Source organism: Calonectris borealis, chromosome W, assembly GCF_964195595.1.
Source record: "Calonectris borealis chromosome W, bCalBor7.hap1.2, whole genome shotgun sequence".
In the NCBI taxonomy this organism is placed as follows: domain Eukaryota; kingdom Metazoa; phylum Chordata; class Aves; order Procellariiformes; family Procellariidae; genus Calonectris; species Calonectris borealis.
In genome coordinates, this window is record NC_134351.1 from 44,160,321 (window position 1) to 44,177,121 (window position 16,801).

Below are 16,801 nucleotides of genomic sequence, written 5' to 3' on the forward strand. Positions count from 1 at the left end.
CAGGATACACAGCAGCTCTACTTGAAGCATGATAAGGTAGAGGAAGTAGCCTAGGATAAAATCCCAGGGTCAGAAACTGGGAACCAAGTGAATGAAGATTTGGACTAGCTAGCTATAAAACTTGGTATTTAGGGAGAATGAACTAATAGGCAAATAGGTCACCAGGAGAGAACCTGAATTAAGAGGCTAAAAAACAGTGATGAGGTTGGGGGCAGGGGTGGGTGAGAGAGAGCTAGCAAGCATGGGAGGGAAGGACAAAGCATCACAAGGAAGCCTTGGTCTGTCAGCCCACAGGATGTGTTTAAAGGCATTTTTGGATGTGCAATGATAAAGATACAGACCAGAGGGAAGACAAGACAGATTCAGTGCCATGCAAATGCAGTTATGACACTTTCAGGCATAACTTGAGTCTAGCAGCAGGTTAGCAGCTACCACATAAGCCTTGCCAGCCTCAAATAGCTATGTGCAATGTCAACACTGTGATCCTGGTAGTGGCAAGCACAGTGGCTCAACAAAGTCAGCTTGGGCTGCCTGCCAGGGCCTGTTGGACTCAGGCTAGCTCTTAAATGGTAATTGGGTGTCTACGCCATCCTCCTGAGTACACTGTGTTCTGCGAGGGTTTATTAGTTCCACTGAACAACTGAAGCACATTGGCTCAGTGCATAGGAGCAACTTCCTGCACCTGAGCCACCCCAGCTCCCACAGCATGAGCAGGCAAAGCAGAAACATGCCCACGTGGCCTCCCACAAGCTAGCCCAGTCTGGCAACATCAGTGCTATGCTCGTGCATAAATAAGTTAACTCTTCTGTTTCTTCTGTTCCCCAGTATAACTCGGACTATCTGTATATCCAAATACCCTAACCCCCCTGCTGCTGTTCCCCCCAGATCAGGTACCACAGAGCTGACTGCAAGTTGCTTATAGCCCTGGCAGCTGTTGAGTGAAAAAAAATTATGAAACTTGTAAGAAAAAGAAGAACAACAAGGGGAAAACCACCAAGCAATTACAATTCCGGAACAGTCTTCCCAAGAGAATAGCAAAGCCTAACAAAACAACAGAAAAACCCAACTGGTTTCAAACTGGAGCTTCCCCAATTGATGAAAGGGATCCTATAATATAGTATTTGCAACAGCAGGGAACCAAACACAACTGCAGGAGGTTCCCTGCCAGTCCCATGTTCCTAAAATAAAAGCAAAAATGATCCCACCAACAATGAAGCCCTGCCCAGTTGTTTGACATGTTTCAACAAATGATCGTAAAGGGCTTTGAATGCTAACCCAGAAATTTTCCTACACAAACAAGTGAAAAAACTATTTAAAGTAAGCATAACCTTACCAGGCATTCCAGTAAGCGAGCAGGACGAGCAATAACTATTAGGATTTTTCGGACTAGTTGCTTAATAAATGCCAGTTCTCTGCTCTCTGATCGCTCTTGAGCCTAAAACATAAAAATAAAGGGATAATAAAACAAACCGCATTCGATGCACAACTCAGGAAAGTATATATGATATCTGGGACACTTTTGCAGGTTTTGAAGCATACACTTGAGACAAACAGCACGTCATTTTCAAGATGCCAGCAGAAATAACAAGGATTTGAGCAACGTTATAATTTCAAATTGAAGTAATCCCTTTTGCACAATTCTAACACTGTAAAAACAAAGTAAAAGTGTCTACAATGGACATAATACCTATTTTTTTTGACTTACATAACATTATTACCATCAGTTTTGCAAAAGGGACTAAATTTCAACACAACATACATCTGTCTACATGTACAGTTGTCTCTCAATTTGTTAATAATTTTAGGATGAAATGAAAACTGATCTAAGTAATATTAATAAACATAAGCAACATCCATGCCAAATTGATACTGATTTCCTATGGCCACATGTCATAATAAAATGACAATGACCTATATATATATAGGAGATCATACTTGCAGAGAGAGGCCATATACAGGTACATGTAGAAATCAAGACAATGAAAAATTGAGTTCCACAAAGATGACAACAAAGGGGGGAAAATGCTATAAAAGAAAACATACAGAAAAAATACTTCTGGAAGGTTTGAAAAGATTTGCACAGTGGTCTGAGCTGCATTTCAAATTTCTTTCAAACTTTCTCCTCTAAGAACAAACGGTATAATGTAAGGGTGATAATGAATGCAAAGACACCATATCATTCTCCTCCTGATTAACATATACCAATAGCCCTTCACTCGAATATCAAAGCATTTCTTTGTTCTGAAGAGTAGAAACTGTAGACTTAAATTTTTCTTCATCTCTTGATTATTCAAATCCGAAAAGATAACTGAAAGAAAACTAAGAAACTAACATTTTAAAAGTGATTAATATGGACAAATAAGTACTTTTCATATAATATATATCTGTGCTGGTTTTGGCTGGGATAGAGTTAATATTCTTCATAGTAGCTAGTATGGGGCTATGTTTTGGATTTGTGCTGAAAACAGTGATGATAACACAGGGATGTTTTCATTACTGCTGAGCAGTGATTACACAGAGTCAAGGCCTTTTCTGCTTCTCACACCACCCCACCAGCGAGTAGGCTGGGGGTGCACAAGAAGTTGGGAGGGGACACAGCTGGGACAGCTGACCCCAACTGACCAAAGGGATATTCCATACCATATAACGTCATGCTCAGCATATAAAGCTGGGGGAAGAAGGAGGAAGGGGGGGATGTTCGGAGTGATGGCGTTTGTCTTCCCAAGTAACCGTTACGCGTGATGGAGCCCTGCTTTCCTGGAGATGGCTGAACCCCTGCCTGCCGATGGGAAGGAGTGAATGAATTCCTTGGTTTGCTTTGCTTGCGTGTGCGGCTTTTGCTTTACCTGTTAAACTGTCTTTATTTCAACCCACGAGTTTTCTCACTTTTACTCTTCCGATTCTCTCCCCCATCCCATTGTGGGAGAGTGAGCGAGCGGCTGTGTGGTGCTTAGTTGCTGGCTGGGGTTAAACCATGACAATAACTCTCTCTTATATTTTTGTAGTTTTAAAAAACCTATGAAAATATGAAGGTACATATCGCTCTCAATACAAACACTATAATTTAAAAACAAAAAACCAAGCAAATATTTGAGAAGAATTAGTCTGTGAAGTTTAAAGAAGGAAAAAAGAAAAAGGCACAAATACCACCCAGCACTCTGCAATAGGTTTTGGAAGAACCTTAATTGAACACAAGCATGTGTGTTCTGCACGCTATCAACCAAGTCCAAAAAGAACTCTCTGGTAAACAAAACATCTGCCTATTTTAATCACCAGCAAAATTTAAAGCACCTTTGTGAACACTCAGATGCATATGTGAATGAAAGACTCAATACATGTTACATTTAAGAAGGATGAAGCAAGAAAGCATTCAGATTCACTTGACCTTGACCTTAGAATTATAAAAATGTTGGTTGAATCAAACTGCTCAAACCTCAAGGGAGTCTTTCCCTGGTAATGCAAAGTAATCGCAACATACCAAGTAGCAGTAGGAGATGCAGCTTTCTACTGAACGTCACAGCTGGGAATTGACAACAAATGACTCACATCAATGCAAAGAACAAATGAGTGCCTGTAAGCGAGTTGTGCAAAGAAACGGGTTGTGCAAAGAGCAAGTTTTCTTACTGTCATATTATGTTATTGACAGTTACAATGCAGTTGACTCAAAAGTTATGTCTGAATATTTTAAGGAATTATGTGTTTGCAAAACAGGAAATTTTTACATAATAAAGAATTTGCATCACAGACCATGACAAAATGAGTGTTTTGGTGTTTTTTTTTAAATAATGACCTGCTTTATATGCAGATTGGAGAATAACTCGCTAGAGTGGGGTTTTTAGGGTTTTGGGGGGGTTGTGTTTTTGGGGGGGGTTGGGGGGGTTGTGTTTTTTTTTCTCCTTAAAGTAAATAAGACAACATGTACTCTAAACTCTACTTACTACTGTCGTGGTTTAACCCCAGCCAGTAAATAAACCCCACACAGCCGCTCAATCACACCCCTCCTCTGGTGGGATGGGGGAGAGAATCAGGAGGGCACAAGTAGGAAAACTCACAGGTTGAGATAAAAACAGTTTAATAATTGAAATAAAACGAAGTAGAACAGTAATAATAACAATGAGAACAACAACAATAACAGAATATACAAAGCAGACGATGCACAATGCAACTGCTCACCGACCACCGACCGCGTGTCACGAATAGGGGGCGAGCCCCCCCACACCCCTGGTTTTTATACTGAGCATGATGTCACATGGTACAGAATACCCCATTGGCCAGCTGGGTTAACCGCCCCGGCTGTGCTCCCCCCCCACACCCAAGCTTCCCATGCACTAGGCAGGGCATGGGAGGCCGAAAAGAGAAACCAAAAGTCTTCCCGGTGCAAGAACCACCCAGCAACAACCAAAGCATCAATGGGCCATCAACACTCCTCTCATACCAAACCCAAAACACAGCACACCCCCCAAGCTACTGGGAAGAAAGTTAACTCTGTCCCAGCCGGAACCAGAACAATATCCACCCCTTATTCAAACCATCTACATCATGCCCAGATCTTACATTTTCCAATACATTCCAACTAGTCATCACCACTTTTCCTGCCTTTATGTATATACACACACAGAGAGATCATTCCCTTAGTCCATGGGACATCCCTCTAAAAAGTCCATTGAGTTCATTTAGTCCATGACTTTGGGCTCCATCTGTCATAAAAAACTTTCAGGGCAGGAGAGATGGTGTGTGGTGTTGGACTGTTGCATCCTGAAGCCAGTTCTGATTCCATTATCACTGTGCTCGTCCGGTTCCATCATCGTTGCACTTTGCTCGGTTTCATCACAGTTCGTTCTTCATTAATCTGGGTGATTCTTATTGCAATACTGTTGATATGACATATAGCAACCATAGAAGTGATGACATACAGTATTATACAGCAATTAACATCATACAATCCAGTTCATTGGCTATTTTCACCCAAAATCAAATGCCCTTGAGGTACACATCGGACTTCCCCATCCTTTCGCATTACCCACCAAGTGCACCCAGGCCCTTGAGCAAAAGCAATCCCATGAATGGGTTTTCCCTTGCCAGAGGCAGGAGTAACCCAGACTGTCTTCCCCAGCATATTCCTTATGTGCACGACAGGGACTTTATCTCCATCTACAGTACGTAAGAGTTTGGATTGGGCAGGGCCAGCTCGATTAACAGATCCCCTGGTGTTGACTAACCAGGTGGCTTTTGCTAAATGTGTATCCCAATGCTTGAATGTCCCACCACCCATTGCCCTCAGCGTAGTCTTTAGCAGTCCATTGTATCGTTCGATTTTCCTGGAGGCTGGTGCATGGTAGGGGATGTGATAGACCCACTCAATGCCATGCTCTTTGGCCCAGGTGTCTATGAGGGTGTTTCGGAAATGAGTCCCGTTGTCTGACTCAATTCTTTCGGGGATGCCATGTCACCATAAGACTTGCTTTTCAAGGCCCAGGATAATGATCTGGGTGGTGGCATGGGGCACAGGATATATTTCCAACCATCCGGTGGTTGCTTCCACCATGGTGAGCACATAGCGCTTGCCTTGTGAGGTTTGTGGGAGTGTGATATAATCAATCTGCCAGGCCTCCCCATATTTATATTTCAACCATCATCCTCCATACCAAAGAGGCTTTACTCTCTTGGCTTGCTTGACAGCAGTGCATGTTTCACATACATGGATAACCTGTGCAATAGTGTCCATGGTCAAGTCCACCCCTCCATCACGAGCCCATCTATATGTTGCATCTCTTCCTTGATGGCCTGAGGTGTCATGGGTCCACAGAGCTATAAATAATTCACCCTTCTGTTGCCAGTCCAGATCCACCTGAGCCACTTCAATCTTAGCAGCCTGGTCCACCTGCTGGTTGTTTTGGTGTTCTTCAGTGGCCCGACTCTTGGGTACGTGAGCATCTACGTGACGTACTTTGACAACCAGGTTCTCTACCCGGGCAGCAATATCTTGCCACAGCGCGGCAGCCCAGATGGGTTTACCTCTGCGCTGCCAGTTGTTCTGCTTCCATTGCTGCAACCACCCCCACAGGGCATTTGCCACCATCCATGAGTCAGTATAGAGATAAAGTCCTGGCCATTTCTATTGTTCAGCAATGTCCAAGGCCAGCTGGATGGCTTTCACCTCTGCAAACTGACCCGACTCACCTTCTCCTTCAGCAGTTTCTGCAACTTGGCGTATAGGACTCCATACAGCAGCTTTCCACCTCCGATGCTTTCCCACAAGGCGACAGGACCCATCAGTGAACAGGGCATATTGCTTCTCATTTTCTGGTAGTTTGTTATACAGTGGGGCCTCTTCAGCACGCGTCACCTCCTCCGCTGGGGATATTCCAAAACCTTTGCCTTCTGGCCAGTTCATGATCACTTCCAAGATTCCTGGGCGACTGGGGTTTCCTATTTGGGCCCGTTGTGTGATCAGTGCGACCCACTTACTCCACGTAGCATCGGTTGCATGATGTGTAGAGGGGACCATCCCTTTGAACATCCAGCCCAGCACCGGCAGTCGGGGTGCCAGGAGGAGCTGTGCTTCAGTACCAACCACTTCCGAAGCAGCTCGAATCCCTTCATATGCTGCCAATATCTCCTTCTCAGTTGGAGTGTAGCGGGCCTCGGATCCTCTGTATCCCCGACTCCAAAACCCCAGGGGTCGACCTCGAGTCTCCCCTGGTGCTTTCTGCCAGAGGCTCCAGGTAGGGCCATGCTCCCCGGCTGCAGTGTAGAGCACATTCTTTACATCTTGTCCTGCCCAGACTGGCCCAAGGGCTACTGCACGAACTATCTCCCGTTTTAATTTGTGTAAAGGCTTGTCGTTGCTCAGGGCCCCATTTGAAGTCGTTCTTCCTGGTCACGTGATAGAGAGGGCTTACGATCTGACTGGCTGTTATTTATATATATATGTTATTATATGTTATTTATATATATATGTTATTTATAGAGAGGGCTTACGATCTGGCTGTTATTTTGTTGATCACATGCATTGGGATCTGATGACATCCATCTTGCATTTTATTCCTAAAAAATGGATCTCCTGTGCAGGTCCCTTGACCTTACTTTGTTTTATGGCAAAACCAGCCTTCAGAAGGATTTGAATTATTCTCTCCCCTTTCTCAAAAACTTCTTCTGCTGTGTTGCCCCATACAGTGATGTCATCAATGTATTGCAGGTGTTCTGGAGCCTCACCCTCTTCCAGTGCGGTGTGGATCAGTCCATGGCAAATGGTAGGGCTGCGTTTCCACCCCTGGGGCAGTCGGTTCCAGGTGTACTGGACGCCCCTCCAAGTGAAAGCAAACTGTGGCCTGCACTCTGCTGCCAAAGGGATGGAGAAGAAGGCATTAGCAATGTCAATTGTGGCGTACCACTTGGCTGCCTTTGGCTCCAGTTCGTATTGAAGTTCTAGCATGTCTGGCACAGCAGCACTCAGTGGCGGCGTGACTTCGTTCAGGCCACGGTAGTCTACTGTTAGTCTCCACTCTCCATTGGACTTTTGCACTTGCCATATGGGACTGTTAAAGGGTGAGCGAGTCTTGCTGATCACTCCTTGGGTCTCCAGTCGATGAATCAGCTTATGGATGGGAAGCAGGGAGTCTCGGTTGGTGCCATATTGTCGCCGGTGCACTGTTGTGGTAGCGATTGGTACCTGTTGTTCTTTGACCTTCAACAACCCAATAACAGAAGGGTCCTCTGAGAGACTGGGCAAGGTGGACAGCTGTTTAATTTCCTCCGTCTCCAGGGCAGCTATACCAAAAGCCCACCGGTACCCTTTTGGGTCCTTGAAATACCCTCTCCTGAGGTAGTCTATGCCAAGGATGCACGGAGCCTCTGGGCCAGTCACAATGGGGTGCTTCTGCCACTCATTCCTGGTTAGGCTCACTTTGGCCTCCAATACAGTTAACTCTTGGGATCCCCCTGTCACTCCAGAAATACAAATGGGTTCTGCTCCTTCATACCTTGATGGCATCAGGGTACACTGTGCACCGGTGTCTACGAGACCCTTATACTCCTGTGGGTCTGATGTGCCAGGCCATCGAATCCACACAGTCCAGTAAACCCGGTTGTCCCTTTCCTCCACCTGGCCGGAGGCAGGGCCCCTCTCATTCTGGTCATCATATTCGCTACCCACTTCTTGTAAGTACGAATCAGAAGTCCCTTTATTAAGGTCGGAAGTGGAATCAGCCCTTCTACTCTGTCTGGGGAGCTGCTCACTGGAGACTGGAGCAGCAGTTTTCCTGGGAGAACCCCCTTGTGTGACTGTTTTTCCTTGCAACTCACGTACCTGTGCCTCTAGGGTTGAGGTAGATTTTCCATCCCACTTCCTCATGTCCTCTCCGTGGTCACGCAGGTAAAACCACAGGGTGCCCTGTGGTGTGTATCCATGATATCTTCTCTCTTGAGCAGAGGGACGCTTACTCCTAATGGCTGAGATACTGGCCCGTGCAGGTGGCGGGTAGGACATATCCTCTTTGAGTTGCTTGAACTCCCGGGACAGTTTCTCCACAGCTGAGACGCAGGCCCATAGAAGAAGAGAGACTTTCTTCATATTGCCGGAGTTGGCCAGCCAATTCATCCACCGTTTGTTCCTCTCCATCTCTCCAGGTCATTATTGCCAATGAGTTTGCATGTGATGCTGGTGCGCTCCGTACAAACTTCCGCCACATGGGTCGGGTGCATTTGACTTCATCTGGGTCTTTGGATAACTGCTCGTTGTTCAGGTCATCATAAATCACCTCCAGCACACCTAATTCCCTCAGGTACTGGATACCTCTCTCCATGGTGGTCCACTTGCCTGGGCGATATAGAACATCTTCCTTGAAGGGATACCTTTCCTTCACACCTGACACGCTTCCAGAGGCTGAGGACTTGTGCCCCTTGTCCAATCGCTTTGTCAATGCCCCCTTCCCTAGAAAGGGATCCCAGCTGCTTGGCTTCCTTCCCCTCTAATTCCAGGCTACTGGCCCCATTATCCCAGCATCGGAGCAGCCAGGTGACAATGTGCTCGCCTGGACGATGATTGAAGTCTTTTTGTAGTCTTTTCGCATATCTCGCAGCTCACCCAGGGATAGGGATCGGGTGGTTACCATCTCATTTATGGGTTCTGCCTCCTCCTCCTGTTGTTGTTGTGATGGCCCTGGTTTATCTTCGTCCCTTACTAGACGAGCTGATTTCCTTGTGCATTTTCTTTTTTGTATAGGGGCAACTGATACCGACATGGGTTGGTTCTCTGTCGCAGGGGGCGGAGTAGCCGTCCTGCCTGCTGTTGCAGGTGGGGTAGATTCAGGGCCTGTTTTTTCGTCATGAGATGCAGGGACCTTTTCTTCCCCTTGAGGGTTCTGAGTAGTGCTGAACAGGGCTCAGGAGGCGTGGGCCAGGCCCCATCACATTGCAGTGATTTGTGTCTCCCTAGAATGGCCAGGGTGACAGTATACTTTTTCCAAATATTCTATTAATTTTTCAGGATTCTGCAGTTGTTCAGGGGTGAAGTTCCAAAACACTGGGGGCGCCCACCATCCTAGGCATTTGCCTATGCTATCCCACTCACCCTGCCACTCATAACTATTCAGCTTTGGACAAAACCGAAACAATATTCCCAAGGAGTACCAATAGATGTATCTTAACTACCCAGGGATGTTCAAGGTACTGACATGTTATCTTAACGAAGGAGACGACATCATAGAGGAAGGTAGCGAGGGTGCCGTTCTCTATTTCCTCCATAAAAAATCTCTCAGAGGAAGAGGTATAATTGCTAATGGTCTCCATGAGGTGGTACCCGAAAATACAGTAACAGCTTCATTACAAATCCCAAATCCCAAATAACCCCCAATGCCAGTGTTTTAGTAACAAATCTCCCAGGCAAAACATCATTAATCACTGCAGAGCACAGCAGACTACAAAACCCAACTCCAGTCTTTAACAGGTACAGTAAAAACAAGAGCATGGTGCAGAACAAATTAATATGTTACCAGATATAAATTCTGAAACAAAGAAGTTCCTGACAAACTCTCTAAGACTCAATTTGGAGTTTCAGAAAGCAGGTATTCTTTATTGCGACGTCGGACGCACAGGGGATCGCTCCACCTAGTGTGCGTACCAAATCACTCAATCATAGAAGTTATATACAATTAGAGTATACATATTCATTACGTTTCCGAGAAATAATCTAAATATTCATGTTATTCCCCAGAATTCATTAACATATGCAAAAGTCTTTGACGCATGTGCCTTTGTGTTCATTGGTGGTCTTTCAGGGTCTCCCGGTGGTCTTTTAGGGTCCTCTGGTGGTCATCGATAGTCTTCTTCACAGTATCCTTTAGTTAAACTCAGTCTTTACGCATGGTCAGTTTTAACTCTTGACTTAATTAGTACATTTCTCATTATCACAAACTAGCACTACCCCCTTATCTATTTTACTCAAGATACAAGGTTAGCCTCTTTATCTATTTTACGCAGAATACTAAGTTTCAAGGCCTTTTTATGTACTGGATGTCCGGCCTCTCTATTCACGAAGCATTACTAACCCTGCATCATTTCAACCAAAGAACTGTATGTCTCTTCACTGTTCCTTTGTATTTGGTATCAATCCCTATCAATTTCTTAATATGCTCTAGTTAATCTGTTGTTATCTCAACCCTTCAGTGCCCCACGTTGGGCACCAAAAAGGACTGTCGTGGTTTAACCCCAGCCAGCAAATAAACCCCACGCAGCCGCTCACTCACACCCCTCCTCCGGTGGGATGGGGGAGAGAATCAGGAGGGCACAAGTAGGAAAACTTGCGGGTTGAGATAAAAACAGTTTAATAACTGAAATAAAATGAAGTAGAACAGTAAGAATAACGAGAACAACAACAACAATAACAGAATACACAAAGCAGGCAATGCACAATGCAACTGCTCACCGACCGCCGACCGCGTGTCGCGAACGGGGGGCGAGCCCCCCCACACCCCTGGTTTTTATACTGAGCATGATGTCACATGGTACAGAATACCCCATTGACCAGCTGGGTCCACCACCCCGGCTGTGCTCCCCTCGGTGCAAGCACCACCCAGCAACAACCAAAGCATCAATGGGCCATCAATACTCCTCTCATACCAAACCCAAAACACAGCACATCCCCCAAGCTACTGGGAAGAAAGTTAACTCTGTCCCAGCCGGAACCAGGACAACTACGTAGCCATTTTAAGGGATATATTGTTAACACAGTTCAGTGAATCTTAGCTTAGACATGTTTCCTTGTATTTTGACATTATCACTAGCATAATATAATTCATAGTCAGATATCTCCAGCCAACTGGCGAACTCTGCCTGCACTTTGCATCATAAAAATGTGAGTATTTCAAAAGAAGGTCACTAGTTCAAACTTCCTTTTGACTAGTAAGCAAGCTCTATGTATTTTCTCTGTTTGAAAAAATAGGGTTTCAGTAATCCAGAAATAATTCATTGATGTCTTAATTTTTGCATTGCTTTATGAAGAGAAAAAGTTCAAAATACGGCAGTTGCAGAAAACCTATTTACTGAATAGAAGTTAACAAAAAAGCAGCACAGGAAAAAAAAATAATAATCTCAACCAAAACATTTAGCAACTGCTCCTGCATTTAAAAGAAAGCAGAAGAAAAGATATAAATTAAGACAGGCATGGTATCTTAACATCTCAGTTGGAAAATTTCAAGACAATATCAAATCTGCAGGTCTATCACATTAACTTTGGCTCATAATATGCTATCAAATCCCCCACAAACAACTGAGTATGTTACATTGTATTGGGTTTCCATGGCAAGGTTTTAGTAGCAGGGGGGCTATAGGGGTGGCTTCTGTGAGAAGATGCCAGAAGCTTCCCCCATGGCCGATAGAGCCGGTGTCAGCTGGCTCCAAGATGGACCCACTGCTGGCCAAGGCTGAGCCAATCAGCGACGGTGGTAGCACCTCTGTGATAACATAGTTAAGAAGGGGGAAAAAACTGCTGCGCAACAGCAGCCGGGAGAGAGGAGTGAGAATATGTGAGAGAAACAACTCTGCAGACACCAAGGTCAGAGAAGAAGGAGGGGGAGGAGGTGCTCCAGGTGCCAGAGCAGAGATTCTCCTGCAGCCTGTGGTGAAGACCATGGTGAGGCAGGCTGTCCCCCTGCAGACTATGGATGTCCACGGTGGAGCAGAAGGATGCACCCAAAGGAGGCTGTGACCCTGTGGAGAGCCCGCGCTGGAGCAGGCTCCTGGCAGGACCTGTGGCCCCATGGAGAGAGGAGTCCATGCTGGAGCAGGTTTTCTGGCAGGACTTGTGACCCCATGGGGGACCCACGCTGGAGCAGTCTGCTCCTGAAGGACTGCACCCCATGGAAAGGACACGTGGAAAGGACCCACGCTGGAGCAGTTCATGAAGAACTGCAGCGCATGCTGGAGCAGGTTTTCTGGCAGGACTTGTGACCCCATGGGGGACCCACGCTGGAGCAGTCTGCTCCTGAAGGACTGCACCCCGTGGAAAGGACACGTGGAAAGGACCCACACTGGAGCAGTTCATGAAGAACTGCAGCGCTTGGGAAGGACCCACATTGGAGAAGTTCGTGGAGGACTGTCTCCCGTGGGAGGGACCCCATGCTGGAGCAGGGGAAGAGTGTGAAGAGGAAGAAGCGGCAGAGACAACGTGTGATGAACTGACTGCAACCCCCATTCCCCGTCCCCCTGCACCGCTTGGGGGGAGGAGGAGGTAGAGAAATAGGGAAGTTGAACTCGGGAAGAAGGGAGGGGTGGAGGGAAGGTGTTTTTAGATTTTTTCTTATTTCTCATTATCCTACTCTGATTTTGATTGGCAATAAATTAAATTAATTTCCCCAAGTCAAGTCTGTTTTGCCCGTGATGATAATTGCTGAGTGATCTCCCTGTCCTTATCTCGACCCATGAGCCTTTCATCGTATTTTTCTCCCCGTGTCCAGCTGAGGAGGGGGAGTGATAGAGTGGCTTGGTGGGCACCTGGCGTCCAGCCAAGGTCAACCCACCACATATATGCTGTACTCGTTTTAAAAATGATACATTCATAAAGTGCAGTGACTTATGTCATAGCACTTTTATTTAGTCAAGTTCCAAGTTTTTCTTAATTCATTTAGCTTACTATTCTATGGAAGTTTCAACACTTTTAGAAATGACATTATTTCTGTAAATAAACAGTTTAATTATGTAAGGAATATTATAAATATTTAAATAATTAAATATCCTCCAACTAATGGAAAGCTAAGGGTTGCTGTCTGCTTTCTCAACACAGCAGGAGATTAGTAGGGTTGATGAAGTAGAAAGTGTATATGTTTCCTCATTTATCCACAGTAAATGGAATAGCAAGCCTCCTCACTTAGGGCTTATGCACACACTTCTGTAAGCAATTTATAACTTGCACTGCATGACAAAATGCTGTTGTTTCTGAAATCTGTACAACCCATTTATTCCAGGCTAGTACACTAGGATGCCTTATAGTCTTTGTAGCGGTCATTATGTAGACTAAAACTGCTACGAATATCACTTTGACAATTATTTGTGAAACAGTCATGATTATTTCAAGGCAACAACTCTTAGGCAAACAGTTTTAAACAATTTTTCAAGCAAACATAACAGTAGTCTCATGGCTCATACCTCCTGTAGCAATTTGTCTAATTTCTGCTGTAATTCAAGGAAGTATCGTGACGTGATGAGGCCCTGGTGGGATTTATCCAAACAATCTCGAGCCAGTTCTGTGATCTGATGGTGGGTAAAACTGAGCACTCCATCTGCCAGGGGAAGGATGTTATCTGGAGAATGATTTGTTATAATGTCCCGAAGCCTCTCTTCCATTTGAGCTGTGGCCTATAGACAAATAGATACATGATACAGCTTTACATGAAACTAGCAGCCTCAAAGCTTACTTCTGATTCTGCAACGTTTCTGTATCACCTAAGAAGTTACCTAGGTGGAATACGTGAAATGACTGAAGCAAAAAGGCAAGCAAACAGAAAGACAAAGTAACAGATGACATTTCCCCACATTACCAGTCCAGAAAAGCAATAGCCTTACTGTTCTATTAAGCAGATCCTCCCTTTTGTCTGCCACTGGTGATTAACTGTGCACTAATCTTGTGTTGATCACTAAACAGAACAAAAATAAGAGCCATGACTGTAAAAATTTAAGTCCAAGTCAAAATAATAAAAAAAAGAGAACTCATGGAGGTCTACTTTGTTTTGCTAAAACTGCAGATACTACAGATCAGAATATCTTCCTTCCTTTCATATAGGTTATACCACGAAAATATTTCACTGGGCAGAGTTTGAAAGAACACTGACTGATTAAAAGCACCATGAGCTGTCAGATGTGTCTGCAGGTTGCTAGATGTGTCTGTTTTACAGAACCAACTGTTTCTCACAGAATTGCAGATGCTTAAAAAACCCTAAAGATATTTTTCTTATTAAAAAGTAATCCCACACCTCTTAGTTCATATCTCAAACACTGAAATGAGTGGGTCGTTTCACACTTCTGATTGTTGCTCGATCACTCTGCAAATCCTGACAAATGTCTCTTCATATTTCTATGAAGGAATATGAAGAAATTTCTTCAATTTTTTTAGGTACTTTTTGGAACAGTATCAGTTTTACCTTATTTTATTTTCCAGGGATCACCAAAACCCTAGGAGCAACCGAGAGTGCAGTGCTCCTAGCAATGCGCCTGCACCTAGGAACTCATTTGTGTCTCAGATCTCTGGACACAACAGCAACATGTCCTCATTTGGTATCTCATAGTCAAACCCCCACAGCTGTGTACTGATCTTCACAAGTAAAATAAGTATATAATGAGTGTTTGGGAAAAGGAAGAAATGCCACTAAAGAAAGGAATTTGCTGGTATATCAGCAAATGCTGCACAAGACTTAGCAACAGAAACTATTTTTGTTTTACTAATTCAGTATACACTTACCCCAAATACACATCACCTATTGAAATTGAATGTACCATCGCTTTCCAATCAGTGGAATATATTACCAGCATGATTCATTTCAAAACCAGTTTAGGAGCTTTGCCGAATGAATGTCCAGTTCAGTAGGGATTTTCTTTATTGTGATTTTATCTTTCTAATAAGAGCTTGGTGATGCTTTATGAAAGGCATTACAGGCTTGGATCATTAGTTCCCATAACAAAAACACCACTTACTTAAAACCTATGTTGCCTATCAATTTAGATTCTGGGTATCTTAAATATAATTCATTACCTTTGGAAACCTTTCTTTGTAGACATGGTTCATCATAATTATTTCATTGTCACAGCAGGCAGGAGAACGTCCAGGGCTGCAAGCAAAGCAAATTATCCCTTTAAGCTTGCCTTAGCAAGAACTAGAATTAGTTATTATATTTTTGTACAGTTTATTTGCACCAAAAAGTCAGCATAGGCTTCACTGGAAAGGTATATTCTCTCATCAGTGGTACACTTGGTTCCTTTCTGCTATTTCTGACCAGGCCTTAAAGATTATTTCATGTGCTTGACATCTAACTGCCAACTATGTTATTTTCTTAGTTTATAGCTACACTTCAGGGTACAGGCAGTTTTGTAACACTTGTGAACATCACCTTTTTCTCAGAAGGGCAACAGAGATATATTTAACCATTAATTATGACTATACCTGCCCCTTTGAAGGTTACACAAAATCAAAATAGCAAGACCTGACCAAGAACTCTGTTAGCTGCAAGTGAAAATGTTGAGAAGAATGAGTCTATTTTTTTTATTTTTTTAAAAAACAGATCATAAAAGAAAAATCAAAACAATCTATTTCCAATCTGACTGGCAGATAAAAGCAACAACTTCCTACGAATAATGCCATATATATGCATGGATTCCATCAAGGCTGGGGCACTGTGCCTGTAAAAAAGCATGAGACTTGAAGGAAAACAATCCATAAAAGGTACCCATGGCCTTGGCTAACCTATGAAACTGCTTTTTGCTATCATGAGCCTCATTCTCAGTTATCACGAACCTCATCATTGTCAGTTATCACTTCCTTTAAAAATCTCCATCTGATTTTCCTGGGTTGGTGACAATGGCCCATCTAGTCTGGTCTAAATGATGTGGAGTAGGAAAAAGACCCCACAAAAGGAATGCCATCTGTCAACATAGGAATTTCTCACATGAACAAAAGAACTCGCTTTTTGCTTTCTAAATAGGCAAATGTGAACAATAAAATCTGTCCCAATATATCACAGCGGTGGGTCCTTTAACTGATATGGACAATCTGTTATGGTGTTATGGACATCCACAGGAAAATCCACTGAGGACAGGGTAGGTACCATAATTTCATTACAACACTTCTGCAGCACAACCCCCTCTCTGAAAATACATGGATCTTTTTTTTTCCCCTGGAGCATTAGTACACATTCTGTGAGATCAAATGGAAGATTTTAATTTTTTTAAGTGTTAAAAGCATAACAGAAATTGAAAAAAAATGAAAGATGTGGCAATAAATACAATACAGTTTCAATCTGTAATCTTCTAATGCAAAAACAGGATTTTTTTCTTAGAATCATAGAATAGTTTGGGCTGGAAGGAACCTTTAAAGGTCATCTAGTCCAACCCACCTGCCATGGGCAGGGACATCTTCAACTAGATCAGGGTGCTCAGAGCCCTGTCCAACCTGACCTTGAATGTTTCCAGAGATGGGGCATCTACCACCTATCTGGGCAACCTGTTCCAGTGTTTCACCACCCTCACAGTAAAGAATTTCTTCCTTCTATCTAGTCTGAATCTACCCTCTTTTAGTTTAAAACCATTCCTCCTTGTC

At 43.9% G+C, this 16,801-nt stretch overlaps 1 protein-coding gene and 1 long non-coding RNA gene across 2 annotated transcripts in view; both read right to left on the minus strand.

Moving 5' to 3' along the window:
• The window catches only part of LOC142074891 (uncharacterized), a 350,231-nt gene that overhangs the window by 110,607 nt on the left and 222,823 nt on the right, over positions 1–16,801 (minus strand). The window lies entirely within an intron of this gene.
• LOC142074986 (microtubule-associated serine/threonine-protein kinase 4-like) overlaps positions 1–16,801 on the minus strand; it is a 180,862-nt gene that overhangs the window by 65,362 nt on the left and 98,699 nt on the right. The window contains exons 6-8 of the mRNA XM_075135984.1: positions 15,242–15,317; positions 13,642–13,851; positions 1,334–1,435 (exon numbers count right to left, since the gene is read on the minus strand). Coding sequence (XP_074992085.1) covers positions 1,334–1,435; positions 13,642–13,851; positions 15,242–15,317 — 388 coding nt within the window. The remainder of the gene's footprint in view (positions 1–1,333; positions 1,436–13,641; positions 13,852–15,241; positions 15,318–16,801) is intronic.